The 23,498-nt window shown below is 39.2% G+C and overlaps 2 protein-coding genes across 2 annotated transcripts in view; both read left to right on the top strand.

Moving 5' to 3' along the window:
- The window catches only part of Wee2 (WEE2 oocyte meiosis inhibiting kinase), a 31,888-nt gene extending 23,964 nt beyond the window's left edge, over positions 1-7,924 (top strand). Inside the window, exons 8-12 of the mRNA XM_069997374.1 lie at positions 1,284-1,391; positions 2,341-2,426; positions 3,617-3,787; positions 5,448-5,590; positions 7,762-7,924. Coding sequence (XP_069853475.1) covers positions 1,284-1,391; positions 2,341-2,426; positions 3,617-3,787; positions 5,448-5,590; positions 7,762-7,924 — 671 coding nt within the window. The remainder of the gene's footprint in view (positions 1-1,283; positions 1,392-2,340; positions 2,427-3,616; positions 3,788-5,447; positions 5,591-7,761) is intronic.
- Positions 7,925-14,218: 6,294 nt separating this feature from the next.
- On the top strand, positions 14,219-23,289 carry Ssbp1 (single stranded DNA binding protein 1). The gene is made up of 7 exons (XM_069996921.1): positions 14,219-14,306; positions 14,854-14,920; positions 16,030-16,090; positions 17,035-17,175; positions 17,372-17,459; positions 19,713-19,801; positions 23,140-23,289. The coding sequence occupies exons 2-7, from the start codon at positions 14,897-14,899 to the stop codon at positions 23,181-23,183; spliced, it is 447 nt and encodes a 148-aa protein (XP_069853022.1). The 5' UTR covers positions 14,219-14,306; positions 14,854-14,896; the 3' UTR covers positions 23,184-23,289.
- The last annotated feature ends 209 nt before the right edge of the window (positions 23,290-23,498 follow it).

A 23,498-nucleotide genomic window follows, 5' to 3' on the forward strand; every position in this document is an offset into this window, starting at 1 on the left:
TCTATCAAGTGTCAAAGATAGGCTGGGTGTAGTGATGTATATTTGTAATCCCAGCTACTCAAGAGACTGAGATTGGGAGAATCTGGGAGATCTCGTTTCAAGGCCAGCCTGGGAGGGAAAAGTTAGTGAGATGGCTGTCTTGATCAATCAGCAGGGTGTGATGCTGTGCCTGCGTGTGCAGCTATGGTAGGGGGCCATTGGTAAGAGGACTGCAGTCCAGGCTGGCCCAGGCACCATTAGGAGAAACTACTTGAAAACCAGTTAAATTTTTTTTTAAAGGGTTGAGGGTTTAGCCCAAATGGAAAAGAACTTGCCTAGCACCAGAATGAAAACAAATATCAAATATTGTGTTTGCTGGCAGAATCCCTTTCTCCCATTTGTCTTCCCTAAAATATCTTTAGCCATTTCCCACTTGGGTCCAGTGGACAGAAAGGAGAAACACTCCCATACAAGGAATAAGATATCCAAATACCTAATTTACTACATAGATATGTGATAGTATATTGTTTATTTTCTCATTGTATTTACAACTAGTATACAGGGTTCCTGTGTGTGTGTGTGTGTGTGTGTGTGTGTGTGTGTGTGTGTGTGTGTGTGTGTGTGTGTGTGTGTGTGTGTGGTGTATGTGTATATGTGTGTGCATGTGCACCTATCCTGAGGCTTAAACTCTGAGCCTGGGCACGGTCCTTAAGCTTTTTTGCTCAAGGTTATTGCTCTACCATTGGAGCCACAGCTCCGTTTCCTCTTTTGGGTGGTTAATTGGAGAGAAGTTTCACAGACTTTCCTGCCCAGGCTGGCTTCCGACTGCAATCCTTAGATCTCAGCCTCCTGAGTCACTAGGCATGAGCCATCAGCAGCCTAGCAGTACTACATATTTCAATTCACTGATCCAAGGGAGTGTGAGAGTGACTTCATCACTCTTTTATGTGAAATGTATGGACAAAATGTTAGTGTTTTGTAGATTTTATTTGAGATGGTAGCCTGCCACCAGCCTCTTTTGAGGGTGAGGGATTCATGAGGTCAGCATCGCCTGAACAGTTGCTACCAATCACTGCCGGTCTGGTGTGAGAAGAGAGATTTCATGGGAAAAGTAAAGATTGGAGTCTTGAACAACCACCCAGGCAAAAGGAGGGAGCTCATGGTCCTCCTGTCTCAGCCTCCTAAGTGCTTGTGATGACAGACCCAGGGGTGGGGGGGTATTTTAGCATCCTGAAATACCAAATCCAGAGTGTCATATCAGATCTTTGAGGGATCATTACAGTTGTCTGCTCCCTGTTTTTCAGGCAACATTTTCATTTGTCATAATATGCAAAGTGACTCTCCTGAAGGCCCAGAAGAAGCTGAAAATGAAGCTGATTGGTTTTTATCTGCCAGTGTGATATATAAAATTGGTGAGTCTGCCTTCTACCCCTACATGTATCCCATTATACTATAAAACCTATGCTGAGGATGCCATTTGGTCCAGTTCTAATAACAACATTTCTTAGGTTCTCTCTTCCCCCATAGTAGAGTTTGAAATGAGGCCTATACACTTGCTACATAGGTACTCTACTGCTTGAGTTATGCTTCTAGCCAATTTTTACTTGAGTTATTTTTGAGATAGGGTCTTGCCTTTTACCTGGGTTGGCTTAGATTCCAGTCCTGCCAGTTATGCTTCCATATATCTGGGATTACAGGGGCATACCACTGGGCCCAGCATTTTCTATCACGATGAGGGTCCCATGAACATTTTTGCCTGAGCTGGCTTAGAACCATAGTCCTTCCAATCTCTACCCCCAAACAGTAGAATTACAAGTGTGATCCACCAGTGCCTGCACATTACCCCCTCTTCATTAGTATATATTAATGGTAAATAGGAGTTTGTAATATTAATATACATGCATATCATGTACTCTGACTAAATTCACCCCTTCTATTACTATTTCTTTTCCCTCCTCCCTTTAAAAAGCAATATTTAACAAGTTTCTTCATTCTAATTTTGAAGATGTATATGGAGTTACCAAAATGCATACTTTTCTTTTCTTTTCTTTTCTTTTTTTTTTTTTTTTTGGTTGTGGGGTTGAACTCAGAGCTTGGACACTGACCTTGAGCTCTTTTGCTCAAGGCTAGTGCTCTACCAGAGCCACAGCTCCACTTCTGTTTTTTTGGTGGTAAATTGGAGATAAGAGTCTCACAGACTTTTTCTATCCAAGCTAAGCATCCAAGCTAAGCATCGAACCATGATCCTCAGATCTCAGCCTCCTGAGTAGCTAGGTTTACAAGCATGAGCCACAGGAGCCTGGCTGAAACATGTAAAGAGCTCTATTTTGTTTTCTTTCTTTCTTTCTTTTTCTTTTTTAGGTGATCTGGGTCATGTGACATCCATAAGTAAACCAAAAGTGGAAGAAGGAGACATTTGCTTCCTGGCTAATGAGATTTTACAAGAGGTATAGATGGGAGAAACGGAGAACATTGGATTTTAGTTATATATGTTTTGGATTATGAACTCAGGCCTCATGCTTGAAGCAAGTGACTTACCATTTAAGCTTTGTTTTCAGCTCCTTTTGTCTTACTTTATTTTCCTGATAAGGTCTTGTACTTTGCCCTGGCTTGTTCTTTGAGACAGATTTCCTTTATTTTTGCCCAGGCTAGCTTTGGACCTGCAGTCTTCATATCTTTACCTTTCAAGTAGTTAGGATTACAGAAATATGTCACCACACTTGGCCTTATATATATATATATATATATATATATATATATATATATATATATATATATATATATATATATATTAATACATTCTATGCTTTTACCTTTTTAAATGAACTTTTTGAGACACGATCTGTATTGCCCAAGTTGGCCTTGAACTGATATAAGCCCCAGACTCCTAATTAGCTGAGACTACAGACCCTTTGAATTGATTGACTCTCAAATGAAGGCTTGAAACAACAAAGAAAATAATAATATATATCATAATTTAAATATATAGCATCTTCTTTTCCATTTGGATTGGAAACCAAAGATGAGAAAGAAACATCCAAAAGAAATGGCAAAGCTGACTAGGTCAAGGACCAATCAGTATTCCTAGTGTTGTTTCTGGAAGTCCTGTGCTGTTTCTAGTTCTTTGAGAATTTGTAGTCTCACAGATCTGACTATTAGAAGGGAGTCCCTACCTTTCTCATATCAGCAGAATACCTCTTTATCATGCCATAAGCCTCATAGCATTATCAGCTCTCCACTAAAATGACCTTGGGTCACTGACTATTTTCTAAGATATCTGTTGAATTTGAACTAGAAAGGCCACAACTTCTCCCTGGGTGATAATCAGGAAAAAAAAACCACTCAAAAAATGAGCCTTTCCTTTTCACAATCAGTTAATTTATGTGCCAAACTTCCTTGAGTGTGACAACAAAATGCAGCTGGGTTTGTCTTGGGCTCTTTAGGGCACTGTGGTGTTAATAATATGGGTTTATCTTCCCTCTGTCTTAGAAATAAGCCACCAACTATGGTAAATGTCATTTTACTATAACACTTAGAGCTTTTAGGTGCTCAAACATGTATCTACTAAGAGTGTGTATTTCAATCTTAACTCTCTCCACTGTCAAACTAACTGGCCTTCTTATCTTCTGTTTTGCAGAATTATCGCTACCTCCCAAAAGCGGACATATTTTCCTTGGGATTGACCATGGCAGTAGCTGCTGGAGCGCAGTCACTACCTGCCAATGGTGAAGAGTGGCACCACATCCGCAGGGGCAACCTTCCCAGCATCCCTCAGGAGCTCTCGGAAGACTTCTACCAGTTGCTCAAGGTGACATCTCTCGTGAGAGGAAGCCATGATGAAATGTCTTTGTTCTATAGTGTAATGGCAAGTAGTGGGTGGCAGGAAAATGGAAAATTTGGTATTGCCATGAACAGAGAAAGAGGGATCTTCCAAGTTCAGGAAAGATACAGGACAGGCTGAAAACTTTATAAGGCAACAGGTGTGATATTTACTGTCAAGGATTCTGTGGTCAACATTTGCTCTTGTTCTTCTTTATAATCTTGTTTAAAATGACACCTCATTCATTTTTTTTTTTTTGGATACCTCATTCTTGGAGAAGAAACCAGGAGAGGAAGCAGGGGAAGCTGAGGATTCAGAGCAGCCATTTGACTGCTGTATTCAGTTAATATTTGGTTAACTCTTAAACCAAACCTGGTCACTTCTCTCTTGCTTGATATTAATAGAAGATTATTCCAAATGTGTTTTGATAAGTAGTAAGCTACTTATTGATAATTGACACACACACACACAATTGACACACATGCACTTAGGTATTTCTACCATATTGAAATCATCTTAGGTTAGAGGTTGCAGATTTATCACATGAAAAATGCTTTAGTCATACTGCCATCATGGATTTTTGGGCAGTTCTGGAGATTGAATTCAGTGCTTCATGCGTATTAGGCAAATACTCTACCACTTAAGCTAGGTTCTCAGCTCTCTTCTTTGTATTTTGCTTAGGCGACTTCCTCACTAGTTTTTCGCGGGGACTAGCCCCAACCTGGAGATCCTCCTGTCTCTAAATTTTGAGTAGCTGGGATCATAGCCATAATAGTAAAGGAGGGGGTGGAATACAAGGGAATATCACTGGTAAAGAAAGCTCAGGTATCAACATCACCAATGCTAACCATCTTGTAAGAAAACCTTAGGTAAGGAAAGTAGAGACTGACATACCTTTAGAAACCATTATGCCTAATTTCATAGTGGGCCTCTATTAAGTAACAAGGGAGTATGATATAGCAGAACATAAAAAGATCTAATACTTGGGTGTTGGCTTTGGAGATTCCACTAACTAAGACAAGTTACTTTAAAAAATATTAGTTGTACAACTACTTGTACAGCTAGCTACTTAGTGTTGATTGTAATTGCTGTATGGTTACTTACAGTTACAATTCCATAAGTTAGGTTATGAGTACAATGCATCTTGACCACTGTCACCCCTCCTATCATTCTTCCCCATGTCCCTCCCCATATCTTGCCTCAAGTTACATAGTGTCCTTTGAATATAATGACTGAATTTGCTTACTCTCCATTTTTTATTTCTCTTTTGTCCAAGACTGGGACTCAAATTGGGTATCTGATACTTATCACTCACTGGCAGGTACCCTACCACCTGAGTGATGCCTCCAACCCCATCACCCTCCATTTGTGTGCCCACTCATGTCCCCAAGGAGTATCTCTTTTTCTACCTTAAAATCAAAGCATTCGACTAGTTTTTAAATCATCCAGTTCTTAAATATGATGCTTAAAGACAAGTCAAAGGTACCAATAACTGATGTTATGAGACATGGCCTATCTTTCTCTCTGAAGTGGAGCAAGCTTCCATTTCTTCTCCAGTTTGCACAAAGGAGAAGCAGTTGGCTTCAGTGGGGGAGCTTTTCCCAGTAGGGAAGCTTCTGTTTCCTTCCTTTTGGTCCTGTGTCATTAGAACATGATCCACCCTGACCCGGAGGAGAGACCTTCTGCAGCAGCTCTGGCCAGGAGTCAAGTTCTCCGGCCCTCCCTGGGGACCACAGAGGAGCTCCAGCAGCAGCTGGACTTGGAAAAGTCCAAGATAGCCGCACTGGAAAGGTAGATTCGGGGTGTGGGAATCAAGGAAGAATCTATGTCAAATCCTTCTCAATGTTATGATGGTCTGGTGTGTCTCCATGGATTTAAATTTGTGTGTATTCTATATTATACTACACAGTCCTAGCCACAGGACACTGGTAGCGGCGTGAGATTCTTTGTAGCATGGGACTGGGCAGTTCTTGGACTAGGGAGTTTAAGAAAACATTCCAAGTAATATAAAGATAGTGATAGCAAGGGGGTATGGAATGCAAGGGAATACCACTGGTAGAGAAAACTCAGGCATCAACAGCACCAGTGTTAACCTTCCTGTAAGAGAACCATAGGTAAGATAAGTAGAGACTGACCTACATTTAGAATGCATGGGTGAGTTTCATGGACAGGTGGGAAGACATCCTGTCCTGATACAGGCTTAAGTGAAGAGATGTTTTGCTGAGGAAAATCTCCTCTGGGACTGTTGTGAGCACAAGTGAACTAACATAAATGTAGCATGTTGCCTAACACAGGACCCATTAGGCACTTAGAAACTACAAACTAAAGATCAAAGAAATATGATCTCTTATTCAAGTAGGCCTATATTCCTGTATGTATTCATTCACTAACTCATTTCTTCATTGAACAAGTGAGAATTAGTAAGGTGGGGGTAAAGTTGAGGGACAGTTGACACAGTGCTGGATCAATAGTGTTTTGCAGGAATGGTTACGCTGTGTACAGTTACAAATAAAGAAGGAAATGAAAGATGGCTGTTTCCTGAAGGAAGCTTAGAAATCTAACTTCTTTTGAATAAAAAAAAGGACATCTGAGAGGTAAAACTTTGAAAGTTTGTAAAATCCCAAGCTGGCAGGTGCTGGTTGTCATGCCTGTAATCTTGCTGCTCAGGAGATTGAGATGTGAGGATTGAGGTTCAAAGTCAGACTGGGCAGGAAAGCCCATGAGATTCTTACATTAGTTACGTAAAAAGTTGGAAGTGGGAGCTTTGGCTCATATGGTGCAGCACTAGCTTTGAGCACAAAGGCTCAGACCCTGAGTTCAAGCCCTAGTACAGGCCAAGAAAAAGAAAGGAAAGAAAGGAAGACAGAAGGAAAGAACAAGAGAGAGCAAAAAGAAAAGTTCTAAACTGTTTTTTAAAATGATAAGTTATGTAGACTCTCAACCTCTAGTAAACTATTTACATTAACTTGCTGCAGATAATAAAGTACAAAGTACTTTATGCAGTTATGTTTTTCACAAGTGTGGTGTGTATGATACATGAAGCTAGCTCTGGAGGAATAAGTAACCATCATCAACCAGTAATGGACACCTTTAGGGACAAGGCAGATGCTATCTTAGAACCATTTAAACCAGGGGTTGGTAAATTTATCTTGAAAATGGTTATAAATATTCTATGTTTCGGAGGCCTATAATCTTTCTGTAATGACTGAACTCTGCCATTGGCAAAAACAACCAGTGGTTTTATATTTGTATATATATGACAATACATATAATATATATTAACACCACATATAACATATTCAATAAGTGGTCCAGCAAGACTTTATTCAGAAAAACAGGTTAAGCTAGGGGATGGCTGCTTATGCCTGTAATCCTAGCTACTTAGGAGGCTGAGATCTGGAGGACAGAAGTAAGAGGTCAGCTGGGGCAGAGAAGTCTGCTAGACTAACTCCAAAATATCCAGCCAAGAGTAGAGCTAGTGACGTAGCTCAAATGGAGGAGATAAGACAAGTGAGCTCAGGCCCCTTAGTTCAAACCCCAAACAAATCAGGGGGTGGGCCAGATTCTACCCAGAAGCTATAGCTTTTCGACCCCATAGTTTTGATGTACACCTGAAGACTTGTTCACTTTTAATTGTGAAGATTGTGTGCACCTGTAAGTAGGATCTGGAAAACAGAATCTACCATATGTGGTGGGTGTCAACCTTTTCTAAAAAGTAAAATTTATTAGCATCAATTGCATAAGTTTATTTATTGTGATGTCTACAACCAACCTGTATAAAATGTACTTGGGTCAAATGTACCCCATTATGATACTCTTTCTTAATGACTGAATTGTGTCTTTTGTATATAGTTCAGGCTTGTATCTGTAAGACTCAAAAGATAAATCGCTACTAGTTGTGATCATAAGTGTTATTTCTAACTGGGGAAAGAGTAACGTGTGCTTTCCCTCTTTCATTGCAGGGAACTGAGAGAAGCCCAGCAAGCGCAGTCCTCCCAAGGAGACACCCCCCAGGGTCACCCCAGTGATTCTGAGGCCCACCCAGGACCAAGGAGCACAAAGCGTCTGGTTGGAGGAAAGAGTAGGAAGTCTTCAAGCTTTACTTGTGGGGAATCTTCCCCATAGAACTCACTTGCTATCATTCAGCCTTTTGCTGTACAGCATTCACAAAGATACTGATCTCTTACCAAATGGAAAAATTAACCAACTGGAATGATCTAAGACTGCAAAAGTCATCCTAATTTATCACCTACAGGTCATAAAATTACCAAAGCGGCTTGTCCCAGGTAGCCATTTCTCTTCCATATTGTTGTAATGCCACCTGCTGACAATTAGAGTCTCAGGTTTAACTGATGAGCAAACATGATTAAAAGAATGAAAGAAACTTTGGCATAGTTAGGGGCTATTGTTTATTTCTCCCCCAAAGAGCCCAGGAGCTCTATTAATAGATAGAAAGGAATAAAATTTGGTTTTGAGTTGAATCACAGCTTCCAAGAAATGGTGCCTGGATTTCAACAGTGTTTCCTAGGTGATATAATGCTATTCCTAAAAGAATTACCCCATGAGCAAGTGGTTTTCCAAATGTACTTTCTGAAGAGATAAAAAGCTTTTTAAATTTGATACTGTAATTATTAAATAAATGGCTCCATTATTGTGAGGTAGTTAGCAAAAAGACTGCAGCAGCATAGGCATTCCTAAGATGACTACTAATGTGTAAAATGAAAGCTCTGAGGTAGAGGGTTGGAGGGAAGTTGGAATCTTTGGCTTCATTTGTCTTAACCCACTTGTGGCTGGATCGGATTGCCTTTGATTTTCTGGATGTCACCAGTTTTTCTTGGTTTTAGCAGAATTTGGCCTTGTTTCCTGTGATGTTAGCATATTTTATCCAAACTGTTTTCTGTCTATATTTAAAAAGGAACAGAATATTTATAAATAAAGTTTTTAAAATCTCCTCCAAAGTCAGTTGTGGGTAAAATACTCTTCTCTAATATTCAACAAAACATGAGAAATTTATGTTGGAAAATGTTCTCGGAGTGGGTAAGAGAATTCAGTAGGTTATTTGTGATAGGTCTTAGTGGTAATACCCAAGTTCACAGGTACAAAAGCTAGTAATGGTCAGGTGTAACTACAAAATGATATTGGCCATAAAGGTATTTGGTAACTTCTCTTTGAGTAATTCTAATTATGGTAACCTGGTAATGATTAATGGCTTTTCTGCTGCCTGATTTTCTTCTTTTCTAGAAGCTAAGTTTTTTTTGTTTAATTAATAATTCTCATCCCATTTTCTGTTGACCTTGGAATAACAATATTTCCCATGCAATTAAATGCATTCAGTTCTTTCTGTATGCAACTGTCATTCTAATTTACCATTCTTTTATTTGTTGTTGTTGTTTTTGTTTTGTTTTGTGGGCGCTCATACTGAGTCTTGAATTTAGGGCTTGAGTACTGTCCTTTAGCTTTTACACTCAAGGCTAGAACTCCATCATGTGAGCCATAGCTCCACTTCTGGCTTTTTGGTAGTTAACTGAAGATAAGACACTCATAGACATTCCTGCCCTGGCTGGCTTTGAACTTTTATCCTCAGATCTCAGCCTCGTGAGTAGCTAGGTTTACAGTCATGAGCTGCTGATGCCTGATTATTCGGGGTTTCACAATGGGATTGGTTGATCTTTTGTCACTTTCCTGTTAACATCATCCCCATATCTTTTACACTATACAGTGAAAGCTTTACCCTGCCTTATGGTTTAGAAGCAGGCACATTATTACGTGTATCCATATACAGGCCAGAAACTTTTTGGTTAAATGTGTCTTCTCAGTTGTACAACACTAGAGGAGCTATATCCCTTTCTCCATTGTGTTGCTCAGAGACCAGCTTCATAGCTGAATGGACTGGTGCCAGATTCCTGGCGCCTCTCCCCTCTCTCCACTTGGTGACATGGTAGCAGTGCATCGTCCAAATAACTTATAGCTGCACAGGTAGTATGGAGTGTGAGAGAAACTGAGTCTTATTGGGATTGATTTATCACTTCTGTTTCACTTGGACATTTCCCCTTCATTGACTAAGTTCTGCTTTTGTAACTCAACAACCACAATTAGGTCATCAGGCTGGTGACGTTAAAAGAACTGAATTTAAGTACTTTGTGAAGTAAATATGTTGTTTTTCTATAGATGTCCTCATGATTATAAAGTATTGCTAAACATATTTTGAACCACCTTAAAATATGTTCTAGTAATCAGTTTAGGTAGAAGTACTGTAATTTTCCAACAGCTGTTATAAGACTTAAGGAAAATTGATTTAAAAGCAAAGTGAGAACTTGATTAAAATTTTTCTTGTGCTTCCTAAACACAAACCTGGACCTTGACCCTCAATTGCCAAGACATAATGGTGAGAAATACTATTGTGTTTGGTTGGTCTAAGTTCTAATATGTGAATGCACTCAAGGGCATATTTATCTCAAGCCATACAAAGATAAGTGCTGAAAGGCAAATATCAACTTTCTAGTCTGAACAGGCCCTTTTAATCTCTAGAAGAACTGTAATTTCAACCCAAATAACATAAAAATTGTCAGGCTGATGTGTTTAAGAAAATAGCCATCATAACTACAAAGTATTGCTAAAATTGCTTTTGAACCATCTTAAAATATGCCAGTTTAGGGAAAAGTACTGTAATTTCTCAAGTTATTATGAGACTTTAGGAAAACTGATTCAAAAGCAAAGTGAGTACTTGATTAAAATTTCCAAAATGCTTTTACAGTAACAAAATTGTCCAAAGCTCTTTATGATAAAGCATTGCTACCACCAGTCTCTACCACTGGATGTCCATACCTGAAACTTTTGATTTAGGGGGAAATAAAGGCAGGGCCCAGGGTAACTTTGCATCTCTGAGTATATACAATGCATACTTGTCTTTCTCACTGAACTATGCTCATGATTAAAGTTCTGAATTCACCTATTAGTATAGAGAGTAACACTGATTAAGGCCACAATGTTCTCACCACGTACCATTTTGAAATCCTTTTCTGGGACCAGAAATGAACTACAGAAAGTCTAGTTACGTCAAATCTCATGCGTATGAACATATATATGTATATATGGTACGAAAAGGTTTGTGGGATTCCCCATCGAAATGTAACTGGTAGATTTAAAGCTGTATCTTTGTTTTTTAGCAGTTTTTGTGGTTTTTTTTTTAAGAACAAATGAAAGATGTATGTGAACCACCTATTTGTTGTCTTCACTGCACAACTTGGCATTGGGAATGGTGACTCTGATGGACAGCTGGGCTGCTCTTTCCACAATGGCTTTCTGTTTCTTGGAGGAAAGACTGAGCATCTCAGCACAGTTAACACCTGTTACACATGAGTGGCACTTGCAGCTCTTGGACGTGAGGGGCCAGGGCTTTCCAGAAGCCACTGGGCAGCATGAGCTTTGTTTCCCTGTTGCTCCCATAATCAGTGTTAGGCATCACGATCTGGCCTTTGAATCTTCTCTGCATGCTGTTGCCCCTGGCTTTCCATAATGCTTGACCTTTACATACTGACTGGTGCGGATGAACACCTTCGTCCTCTTTTTTATGATGCTGGACTTCACCAGAGGTCTGAGGGCAGCCGTGGTGCCCAGCAGGAGATGGCAGTCCTCGTGGCAGGCAGCACCAAGGAAGAGGATAAAGTATTTCTAATACAAAAAATACACTGGAGCCACCCTTCCAGTTTAGTGACATTTTTGATTTTTCAAATTTTAAGTCTATTTGAGTATCCTCCAAGACTTTTCCGATTTTTCTTCCTGTTGTTGTGCTCTAGCCTGTGACTTGGGTCTTTCTAAAGCCTGTTCTTGTTTTTAAACCCACTGTGAACTAGATATTCACAATAGATTCTCTGTACTTAGGAACCTGGAGTCAATTGGAGAAAGTTATCTATAGGACTTTTACTGTTATATTACAAAGACAGACTGAGTGCAAAGACAATGAAAGGGGAGAAAAGAGAAAGGGATAAATATTTAGTAGAGAAATTTGAAAGTGTGAGCAGGATATTTCAAATCCCAAAGAGCATTAGAACAAATCAAGCCTGAAGTGTCTGTTACATCACTAACATTGTTACATTGGGAAGGATCAATTCCAAAATGATGGTATTCACTGGAGGAACCAGTTCTTTCATGACAGACATTACATGCATATTAAAAAAATTCAAGTTTTAACATGGTTTTCTTTGTAAAAGAAGAGGAGGTAGTAACTCTTTAAACCTTCCTCAGCCAAAAGTATACATTTCTGTCAAAGAAAAAGCAAAGATAAATCAATATTTTCCAGTCAGATGTTATTTATAAGGTTATATGTTTGTTCAAGATTGTGCTTTCAATTTGTGTGGTATTTTTGCCACTTAGAAAAACCAACCTCTCCCACATTCTGCAAATAGAAAAAGGGAGACATTACTGGGATAATAAAGGAAGAACATACATGGGTGTGGTTGTAGGCAATTTGTAAGATTATTTTAAGGTTATCCCAAAGTTCAGGACTGTCAGTGTTTTACCCAAGCTGAAGTGGGTAAATTGTCTTTAGAGGAAAGGTGAATTTTTTTTCTTTTGACTCAATTAGACAAGTGGAAGTAGGACTTTTAAAGCAGGAAGAGGGCATTGCAAGTTGTAACATGGTGGAATGTAGAATTAGTAATTCATACTTATGTATGGGCTGAAGGTAGTAAAATACTGTTTTCAGAAACTCAGTTTTGTAAAGGTGGATATACATGGAGGTAAACGTTTACAAATATATAAACTAGTGAGCCAGATCTTCACAATCAGGTGATGGTCTAAGTTGGGAGCCAGGTTAAATAGTTCATATTTTTTAAATGACATGAATGAACTCAAGGAGACAATTTTCTCTGTAATATGATAGAGAGGGTCCCTTCATTGTCTATACAATGTCAGTCAGTAGACCAGGAGCTGAAGAATAGAGAGCCTCAGCCCAACTCTGCAGGATTCAATCCTACAATCTGTGGGACTCCATAAATATTCTTTCCCACCAGGTCCAGGATTAGGGAAAAGTAAATTTAAAATTTCAACAATCAAGCCGGGCTCCGGGCTTGATTCAGAGGGACAAGGTGAAACATAGGAAAAATGTTCTATTGCTGGGGGATGGGAGGGTGGGGAAAACCACACTTCCAGGCCACCTAAAACCATTAAAAATAAAAAATCTGAAGGATAATGTGCTCAGGCCACAAAACTTAAAGCGCGCCCAAAAAAAGGCAATCAAGATAATGTTTCAATGCACTCTTTTAAATGTCCAAATTAATGCAAAAACCTAGCTACTCGGGAGGCTGATATCTGAGGATCACAGTTCAAAGCCAGCCTGGGCAGAAAAGTCCATGAGACTCTGATCTCCAATAAAACTACTAGAAAACCAGAAGTGGTGCTGTGGCTCAAGAAGTAGAGTGCTCGCCTTGAGCTGAAGAGTGCAGGGACAGCACCCAGGCCCAGAGTTCAAGCCCCACGACCGACAAAGACAAAACAAAGCAAAATTCAACAATCAAAATAACAGTTAATGAACTATTTTTAAAATAGTAAGAGAGCTGGAGGCATGGCTCAAGTGGTAGAGTGCTTACCTAGCAAGCATAAGTCCCTTAAATGAGAGAGACCTATGATGATCAAAATATCAAAATTTATTAAAGACAAAATCAAACTGAAGTTAAACAGAATTATTTAAAATTATCACTTGGTCAAGAAAAACTGTCAGACTTAAAATGAAACATGCCAAAAAAATAAAAAGATTAGACTTTGAAAATATTAGATCACTTCCATCAAGGGCAGAAAGGGAAAATTATAATCCTATTTTGGTGGTTTGAATCAAACAAACTTAGGACAATATTGTGAGTTTTCATATGTCTATTTGTAAAATTTATTAAACTATTAAACCATGTATACAAAGATTCACACTCCTACTCATACCTCAGGCCCCAGGATGGTTGGGTCGCGTATTTGATTAAAGTTTGAATATTGTGTTCTTCACGGTTTTTGCATTAATTTGGACATTTAAAACAGTGCATTGAAACATTATCTTGATTGCCTTTTTTTGGGCGCGCTTTAAGTTTTGTGGCCTGAGCACATTATCCTTCAGATTTTTTATTTTTAATGGTTTTAGGTGGCCTGGAAGTGTGGTTTTTCCCCACCCTCCCATCCCCCAGCAATAGAACATTTTTCCTATGTTTCACCTTGTCCCTCTGAATCCTCATTAATTTCAGTGCGATCCTGAAATCGGCCGGACTCACCACCAGGCGGCGGTGATCCACCCACTCCGCCTGGAATGCAGTATCCGGAACTCTCAAGTTGGGGGCTTTAGCTCCGCCGTGCCGGCCGGCAGCCTTTTTGCGGCGCACGCACGCAGAACTTCCCCTTTCGCCTCTTCCCGTGCGCCTCTTTGTAATCGGCTCTGTGCGCCGGAAGTGACGCATAACCGGGGCCGGTCCTGTCTGGCGCACTTGGAGGAGGTTTGTCGGCCTGGCGTACCTCTGTGCGAGGCTCAAAGGTGCTGGCGCGTGGCCTCTCGGCCTTCCCACCTGCGCGGGCCCAGGCCCTCCCACCCTCCTTTTCGTGGCTGGGCGGGAAAGTTACTGCATGGGGAAGGGCACGAGGCTGGGGCCGCGAACCCGCTGCCTCAGCCTTCACAGCAGGATTGCTGTAGGAGCACCGGGTTTCAGCTTTAAGAGCCTTACTGACAGTAATGTTTATCGAGTCCTTATCTGTGTGTTGTGAACGAATGCAGGAGCTTAGGACGTGACAGTAATGAGCAAGTTGTACAAAAATCCTTTAAAGGAGCTTTGCGTTCCGTTGAAATGGGAGAGGACAGGGCGTCGGAAGAAGGGGAGAAAGAGTTAAATGGGACCAGAAAGACACAAAATGTTGGGGGAGGAGGCCAGGAAGGGGATCCTGATGAAACGAGCCAAGGATATTGATGAGTTTGATGCCAATTGGGCGTGCAGAAAATCTCAGTGTAGTTAGGTATTTAGGACTAGTTGTCTTGTGAGGTTGCTGTAAATTGTAGTTTTTAATTTATCCCCCTCCCTTCCCTTCAGGCAAGTCCTAACTATCAGAGTGTAAGAAAAGAAAATAGAAACCATGTTTCGAAGACCTGTGCTACAGGTTAGTTACTTTTCTATGTTTATGCTGAGCTTCATTATCAGCTATAGTGATCAGATTTTCTTAGGCAGCATTTGGCTGCAGGCGCAAAAGGCCTTTGAGCCTACTTACTCATTGTTTTGTGGGTACTTATTTGAGGTGCTTGCTAAAGCAAATATTTTAAAATACGTTTACAAGTCGGGATGCTGGAGGCTCATGCCTGTAATCTTAACTATTTAGGAGGCTTGAGATCTGAGGTTAGCTTTTTGAATACAGCTCAGGCAGCAAGGTATGTGGAGACTCTTATGTGGTTCAAGTGGTAGAATACCAGACTTGAGAAGGGAAAAAACCAACCCCAGTACCAGTGTACACACACACACACACACACACACACACACACACACACACACACACACACACACACAATGTTCACATTTATAGTGGGAATCTCTACAGTTGAAAACTTGTGAAACTTGCATTCATATGAGCTAGTGAGTATTTAATGCATTTGATGATTTGAGGACTTTGAATCATTGTTTATCACTTTATTTATATGTTTGTTGTGAAAATACCATACAGTGGGGTTACAATTACATGGGCAAGATAATGAGTACATTTCTTATCAAGCATTGTTGCCTCCTCCTTTGTTTCCCCTTCCCATCCCTTCCCATCTCCCACCCACCCTCCCCCCCCAAAGTGTTTATCACTTTAAAAATAAGATATTGTGGTTCCTTTATTGACCATCTATCTTTCTTTGTTACTAAATGTTCCCCTTGCATCTTCCTACACTGTGGAGAGTAGCTCAAGTCTCAGCATCACCATAAATTCACAAGTCATGACTTATTACTTATTTCCTATAGGATCTTGAGCAAGTTACTCTCTCTGAGTCTCTCTTAGGTCCAAAGTAGGGATTGGGCTGTGGATGTGGTTCAAGTAGTATAGTACCTACCTAGCAAGTACAAGGTCCTGGGTTCAAATGGCAGTACCACTAAATAAATAAATAAATAAATAAATAAATAAATATGCTATTATATGTTATTTATGTATTTAATTTTACTTGCTGAAGTTATTTGGCAGTAAATACCTTTTACTGATGTCTATGTGACTTATATAGCCTTTTTTCCTCTTTCCAGGTGCTTCGTCAGTTTGTGAGACATGAGTCTGAAATAGCTACCAGTTTAGTTCTGGAAAGGTGTAAGTACTTATTTTCTATGTTTACAGTGTTATTTATAATACTGTGCTAATATTCTTAAAAATAGAGAAGAGATGTGCTGAATTTAACTGTTACCCATCATGCCTCCGGCCCATGCATTTACTCCTCAGATATTGCCCATTAGACTGTGGTCACCTAATGTCAGCTTCATGTTCAGCCAGAGATTACTTGCTCACTGTTGTGAATGAATTTCCTCAAGTGATATTTGGTTATCTGTATCTTATATGGTTATGTTGGACAGAAATACGCTTTTTTGTAGTAAAGATTTAAGTCTCAGATTTGTGCTTTTAGCTCCACAGTTGCTTTAAAAAGTTACCTTGAAGAAGAATTTAAGATAAAGAATTTGTTTTGTGGGGTGGTGTCTCTGTTTTCTCCATATTAACCTATTTTTCCCCCTCTCAGGCTTCTTTTATTTGCTCCTTTAACTTATTTGCTGATCTTCTGTAACTTGTTTTTCTTATATGAGAATAGAGTTGAAGTAATATTTGTAGCAGCTTCTTTTCTGTATATTTCTATCTCAAGTTTGTAGATTTAATAGTCAGCTTTGGCAGCTATAGGGAATTTCCATAGTGAATAAATCAGCTGACTTTGATTTCTCAGTTCTGAAAACTAGACATCCAAGATTAGGGTGCCAGCATGGTGGGCTCTTGGTGAAGATTCTTCCTGTCTGGTACATATTGCCTTCTCTGTTTTCACTTGCCGGAGAGAGAAAGCTCTGGTCCCTTCCTCTTCAAATATGGAAACTAATCTCATCATAGAGGCTTCACCCTTAAAACTTCATCTAAACCTAATTATCTATCTATGGTCTACCTCCACATGCTGTCAGATTGGGGTAAGATATTCAAGAAGCAAATTTTGAGAGGGACATAAACATTTGGTCTGTAGTAAGTACACAATTTTGTTTTATCTCCATATTACATTTCAGCTCTGAATCGTGTGCAGTTACTTGGGCGAGTGGGTCAGGACCCTGTCCTGAGACAGGTGGAAGGAAAAAATCCAGTCACAATATTTTCTCTAGCAACAAATGAAATGTGGCGATCAGGGGAAAGTGAAGCATACCAAATGGGTGAGTATAAAAGTCTTCCATGATATATTGTCAATTACCTAAGTAGAAATAAGCTACTTTTAGATAGAGTTTGTCTTATTTCATTTTGTAATTTTTTTATGGAACCTACGAGTTTGGTTTTGCTGAGTGTTTTGTCCATTGGGTATTCATTTTGTCTACTGCGTTTATAATCACATTTCCTATACCCATGATTTAGGTGATGTCAATCAAAAGACAACATGGCACAGAATATCAGTGTTCCGACCTGGCCTTAGAGATGTGGCATATCAGTATGTGAAAAAGGGGTAAGTTAAAGAAGAAAGGGTCTTTTGGATTAAATGTATACAGTGTTTTCATGGCAAGAAACATGTTACTCTTCCTTTGCCCCTGATTAATTATATTTAGAGGTACCTGTTAGGTATAATAGCACATACCTGTATTCCCAGCACTCGGAAAACTGAGGCTGGAGGATTGTGTGTTCAAGGCCTGTCTGGGCTGCTACGACATTGTGAGATCATAGTCCCCTGCTTCCCTCATGCGAAGCACAAAATAAAACAATAAAAGAAGTACTTATTAATACCTTAATACCAAGTACATGGAATATCGTTGTGACTATCTCAAACTGAAAGTTTAAATCATGGCTTTAAAATTTAGAGCCCAGGGGCTGGGAAGGTGGCTCAGTGGTAGAGCGCTTGCCTTGCATGCCTGAGGCCCTGGGTTCGATTCCTCAGCACCACATAAGCAAAAAGAAAAAAGCCGGAAGTGGTGCTATGGCTCAAGTGGTAGAGTGCTAGCCTTGAGCTGAAGAGCTGAGGGACAGCGCCCAGGCCCAGAGTTCAGGCCACATGACTGGGCCCAAAAAAAAAAAAAATTTAGAGCCCACAAGGTATATATATAATCAGAAGTAGATTAGGCAGGAGAGAAGTTGAAGTGTATTAAGGGCCTCTGTTAACACGTGCTTTTAGGACGTTCTAAGCCTATGTGACCAGGGATTCTAAGGGTAGCATCTGGTCACTTGGTGTACACATGATGCCCATGGTAGAGAATCTGAAGTCTGCACTCCAACGTATGAGAATATTCTCAGCAATTATTTGATAGTTGAGAATTTTCTATAGGCTTAGTATTTTCCTTTTGTAACTATTGGATTATGTAGTATTCTTTCCAGACTCTTAGAAGAACAAAAGGGTGTGTTTAATAGCAGCCTTACAAGTTAATGTGCTTAGAAATAAAGTTTTCTAGAAGACTAATATACTTTGTGAAAAATAATTTCAGCCATGATTAAAATTTCTATTTCAGTAGCTGTAGTTTTTCTTTCCGTTTGTCTCCACTGTCCTTTACGTATGTGTATATGTGGTGTATATATACATACACACACATAGGGCATGTCAAGGAAAAGCTCAGCATACAATTCCACCTTCCTGAGGAATCTATGTTTTCTTTTGTATCTCATTAATTCATTAGTGTGTTGTCTTTCTGTTGTGGTCATTTTCCACCCTTCTAAATCATAGCCAGATGTAGTGCCTCACACCTGTAGTTCTAGCTACTTCAGGCTGAGATCAGGACAGTCACAGTATGAGGCCAACTGGGGTAAAAATTTAGGAGAACTTATCTCAGCCAACAAAGAGCTGGGCATAGTGGGACATGCCCACCATCCCAGCCATGTGTTAAGTGTAAATAGGATCACAGTGTAGGCCTGTCCAGGCATAAAGACAAGACCCTATCCCCCAAGTAACTAAAGCAAAGAAGGCTGGTGGTATGGTTTGGAGTAGAGCATCTGCCCAGCAAGCACAGCCCCTCCCTGAGTTCAAAACTCCAGTACCATCAAAAAATAAAAAAAATTACAAGTGTAAATGTCATTTAGTTCTGCCTCATTAACTGAGTCTATTATAAGCAGAAAACGCTGTGTGGATATGAATTAGCCCCTGGAGAATAAGGTTACAAACCATACTGTTTATCTGTAAGGGAGTTCAAGCAAAGTTTTAGGAAATGACACATTGGAAATAGAGTTGCAAAGGTGCTGCTGTTTGATATTCTGTGATAGTCGTAGATCATCTTAAAATTTTTTTTGCTGAAGGGTAATAGGTTTGTGTATGTAGTGGGGTGGGAAGGGGAAAGAGGGGGATACGAGGACCAAGTCCAGAAACCTGAGGCCTGCTGAATGCTTGGCAAATACTCTTCTATTGCACTATATCTCCAGTCCTTTTTTTGAAATGTAACTTTTGACACAGGGTCTCTTAAGTTGTCCAAGCCAGCCTTGACTGTGATCCTCCTGCTCAGCCTCAGTCATTGGGATTACAGGCATGTACCACCATGCTTTGTTAACTAGATGTATCAAATCTGTTTTCACATTGTGTTTCAGTATTCATAACTTTGAACTTGGAGAAATGATAACATAAAAGATTAAAGTATAATAGTATTTCATCAGAGAAATGATAACATAACAGATTCAAGTATAATTGTATTTCATCCATAGACCATAGAGTACTCTCATCATCACCCTGATCTGACTCTTGCAAAGCATGTTAGAATTGCCAGACTAAAAACTTTATTTATATCAGGTCTCGAATTTATGTGGAAGGGAAAGTAGACTATGGTGAATACATGGATAAAAATAATGTGAGACGACAAGCAACAACAATCATTGCTGGTAAGAAGCTCGTGACAGTTGTTTCCTTCCTTCCTCCCTCCTTCCCTCCCTTTCTCCCTTCCTCCTTTCCTTATGATTACAAGATTTTGGCAGCTCACCAGAAAGTCTTTCAGTCTTTTTTCTGCTGATACTTTCTGCCTTTTGGAAGTTGTCTCTGTATTCACAATTGTGATTCAAAAGTAACTTCTTGGTGAAGTATAGCATGAATTGTTCATGGAAGTATTTATTGTTGAGCATTAGAAAGTCTTAATCTCACTGGTTTTTTTTTGCTTTTTTTGTGCCAATACTGAGGCTTGAACTCAGGACCTCTGGGTGCTGTTTCTTAGCTTTCCTGCTTGAGGCTGATACTACCACTTGAACCACAACTCCACTTCTGGAATTTCCTTTTTAGTGGTTAATTGGAAATAAAAGTCTTGCAGATTTTCTTTCACAGACTGGCTTTGAACATATTAGCCTAGCTAGGATTGTAGGTATAGCCACTGTCTCTTGGCTTTCATCTTTTTTTTTAAATTTTTTTAAGAACATGGCTTAAATATGTGCCAAGACATATTAATGTGAGTGCCACTAGAAATTTAGGTAGATTTATCCAGAATCTTTTTGGAACCTAATATGGTTAATTTCTATTTGAAACTTTTACTGTTCTTTTTACACTACAGAAGAACATAGAAAGATAGATGCATAAAACTTGAAAAAAATTAGCAAAGATAATATCTCTATAGAAAAGCAAACTTTTGAAAAATTTTGAAGGTCTTTGAAACTGTATAACTCTTTGGACACCTTTAAGTTGATACTAAATTTTTTTGCTATAAAATTACTGAGTTGGGCTGGGAATGTGGCTTAGTGGTGGAGTGCTTGCCTAGCATGCATGAAGCCCTGGGTTCAATTACTCAGTGCCACATAAACAGAAAAAGCTTGAAGTGGTGCTGTGGCTCAAGTGGTAGAGTGCTAGTCTTGAACCAAAGAAGCTCAGGAACAGTGCCTAGGCCTTCAGTTCAAGCCCCAGGACCAGCAAAATAAAATAAAATAAAATTACTGAGTTATGCTTGGATTAATGGAATCTAAGAACTATTAACAATTTGATCCCTACCATCTTACTAAAAAAAGAAAACATATAAACAAACTTGTCATAAGAAATTTCACATGGTTCCTTTTTTTTTTAAACTTGTTTTTCCATTTCCATGCCTATAATCCCAGTTCTCAGGAGGCTGAGGCCGATTCCTGCCAAGCATGGGCAAAGTTAGTAAGACTCTGCTTCAAAACCAGAGAAAACAAAAAACAAAATTAGAAAGAAAGCCCCAAAGGGCCTGTAGCTTAAGTAGTTGAGTGCCTGTAGACCCTGGCTTTATCCCTGAGTAGTGAATTTAAAAAAAATCCCAAAGCCAAAATAATAAAAGTATTTTAATGTATATTTTAATATATTTTATTTATTTTTATTTTTAGTTTTTTTGGGTCTGGTCGTGCGGCCTGAACTCTGGGCCTGGGCGCTGGCCCTCAGCTCTTTAGCTCAAGGCTAGCGCTCTACCACTTGAGCCACAGCGCCACTTCTGGCTTTTTTCTTTTTGCTTATGTGGTGCTGAGGAATCGAACCCAGGGCCTCATGCATGCAAGGCAAGCGCTCTACCACTGAGCCACCTTCCTAGCCCCTTAATATATTTTAGTTATACTATAACACTGAATAATTAAGACTCTTCTATTTGTAATAAAAACATACAGCTAGACATTACTTAGGGATTTGGTTCCAGATACCCCATTTACACCCAAACCAGGGAATGTTCAAGTTCCTTATATGAAATGGTGTACATATAACTTACGTACATCCTTTCATGCACTTTAAGTAAGTCATCTCTAGATTATGGCACATAATGCAAGTAATGTGTAAATTGGTATACTGCATTGTTTGAGGAGTAATGACAAAAAAAGATTTGCCTATTCAGTCTCAATGTGCAGATTTTCCTTTTGTCTTACTCTGCTCTGGAGCTCATGACTTAGCTATAGTACATACTGGCCAATTGATGATTCTAAGCCGTAAGCATGCATTTTCCTTTGGTGTAATGATTTTGAAAACCAGTGTAGCTGTTTACCTACTCATTTATGTCCTTCTGTACCACATGTGTAGATAGAATTGTTTGGTTGTTATAAACCAAACTAAAAAGCACTTCAGATTTTCTGGTTTTTGCTTTATCTCATCACCACTTTTTACTAACATGGTTGATTGGCTGCATGTTTATGACTGATTGTGAAACTGAGTAGACCTTCAGTGACATTTAAATGGAAAAAATAAAGAGTTTAATTTGCTTGATCTGTTTTATAGACCATGATTTCATTGCCCAGGTATCCTGCTTAAAAATAATCACCAGTAGATGTCACTGTTCTCTTACACAGTGATTTGAGTTCCAGTCTCTTCAAGAAGACTTAGGTTATGAAGTTAGGAACAAATGTTAAGTTATTACATAATCATTTTGTTTTTAATTTTTTTTTAAGTTATGCTGGAGTTTTAGAGTTATGCAGGAAAAGCCTTTTCTTTGCTTAACTTTAGCTAACTCCCTTCAGAATAGCATTTTCAGAGTACTGTCTAAGGGTTTTAGTGAAAAAAATTTATACTCTATAGTATTTATTGTAAAGATTTCCACCAAAATGAATGTATAAAATACCTAAAATATCATTGTCTTAAAATTTCAAAGCAAATATTTTTCCATGAGCTTTTTTTTTTTTTGCCTGGACACTGTCCCTGAGCTTCTTTTGTTCAAGGGTGGTACTCTACCACGTGAGCCCCAGCTCCACTTGTGGCTTTTTCGGTTTATGTGGCACTAATTGAACCCAGGGCTTCATGCATGCTAGTCAAGCACTCTACCACTACCCCACATTCCCAGCCCCCCCTTCCCTTATAAGCTTGTTCACAAGGTCATGTGTGGACTCCTTTCCTAGTAGAAATAAATTCTTTGGGTGGGATGTGTTAGACGTGCTGCCTGGCTTCTTGACAGAACCATAAATCGAAGCAACTTATTTTTTCAAACATCATTGGAAGGTCTGTTGAGTTTTAGTATCTGTCAAGCATCCAAACTTGTGTCTAGTTCTCTTAAAAGAAGTTGTTGCTGGGGAAATCATAATGTTTTCAGTAAAGACAGGACATGGCTCAGCTCTTCTAGCAAAGGCTGAACAATTGAACAACCAACCGAAGCCCAGCCTTTAGCTCCAGTTTATGCCTAGTTTCTATGCTTCTCTTGAATGTAGCCAAAGTTACTTAATATTTTAAAAATTTGTAGTCGCATTAGATGATAGTATTAAATGAAATGGAGAAAAGTTCTGAAAATAATATTTACACTTTGACTTCTTTACAGATAACATTATATTTCTGAGTGACCAGACAAGAGAAAAGTCATAGAATGTATGATTCTTCGTTGGCCGATGTTTGGTACTGTCTCATTTCCAAATCATGTGTAGTCTTTATAGTTTCTAAGAACAATGATTAAAATGCTCTTTCAGATAAAGTGAGTGATATTTTTCCTGATACTTCCTCTCTTGGTATTATGGTATAAACCTTGGTAGAGTCTATTGATTGTGGTATTTCCAGGTTCATCTATCTGTATTTTTTTTTTGTGTTTTTGTGCCTGTACTGGCCTTGAACTTAGGACCTTGTGATCTTTCTGGGCTTTTTTGCTCAGGTCTGGCATTATATATTTGAACTCAGGACCTTGTG

The sequence above is a fragment of the Dipodomys merriami genome, unplaced genomic scaffold, assembly GCF_024711535.1.
Source record: "Dipodomys merriami isolate MVZ:Mamm:240054 unplaced genomic scaffold, mDipMer1.0.p SCAF_5, whole genome shotgun sequence".
NCBI classification, from domain to species: domain Eukaryota; kingdom Metazoa; phylum Chordata; class Mammalia; order Rodentia; family Heteromyidae; genus Dipodomys; species Dipodomys merriami.

Coding starts and splice junctions, on each gene's coding strand:
- Ssbp1 (XM_069996921.1), top strand. CDS start 14,897: ATGTTTCGAAGACCTGTGCTACAG. Junction 16,091..17,034: donor CAGTTTAGTTCTGGAAAGGT/GTAAGTACTTAT, acceptor ATTACATTTCAG/CTCTGAATCGTGTGCAGTTA. Junction 17,176..17,371: donor AAGTGAAGCATACCAAATGG/GTGAGTATAAAA, acceptor CCCATGATTTAG/GTGATGTCAATCAAAAGACA.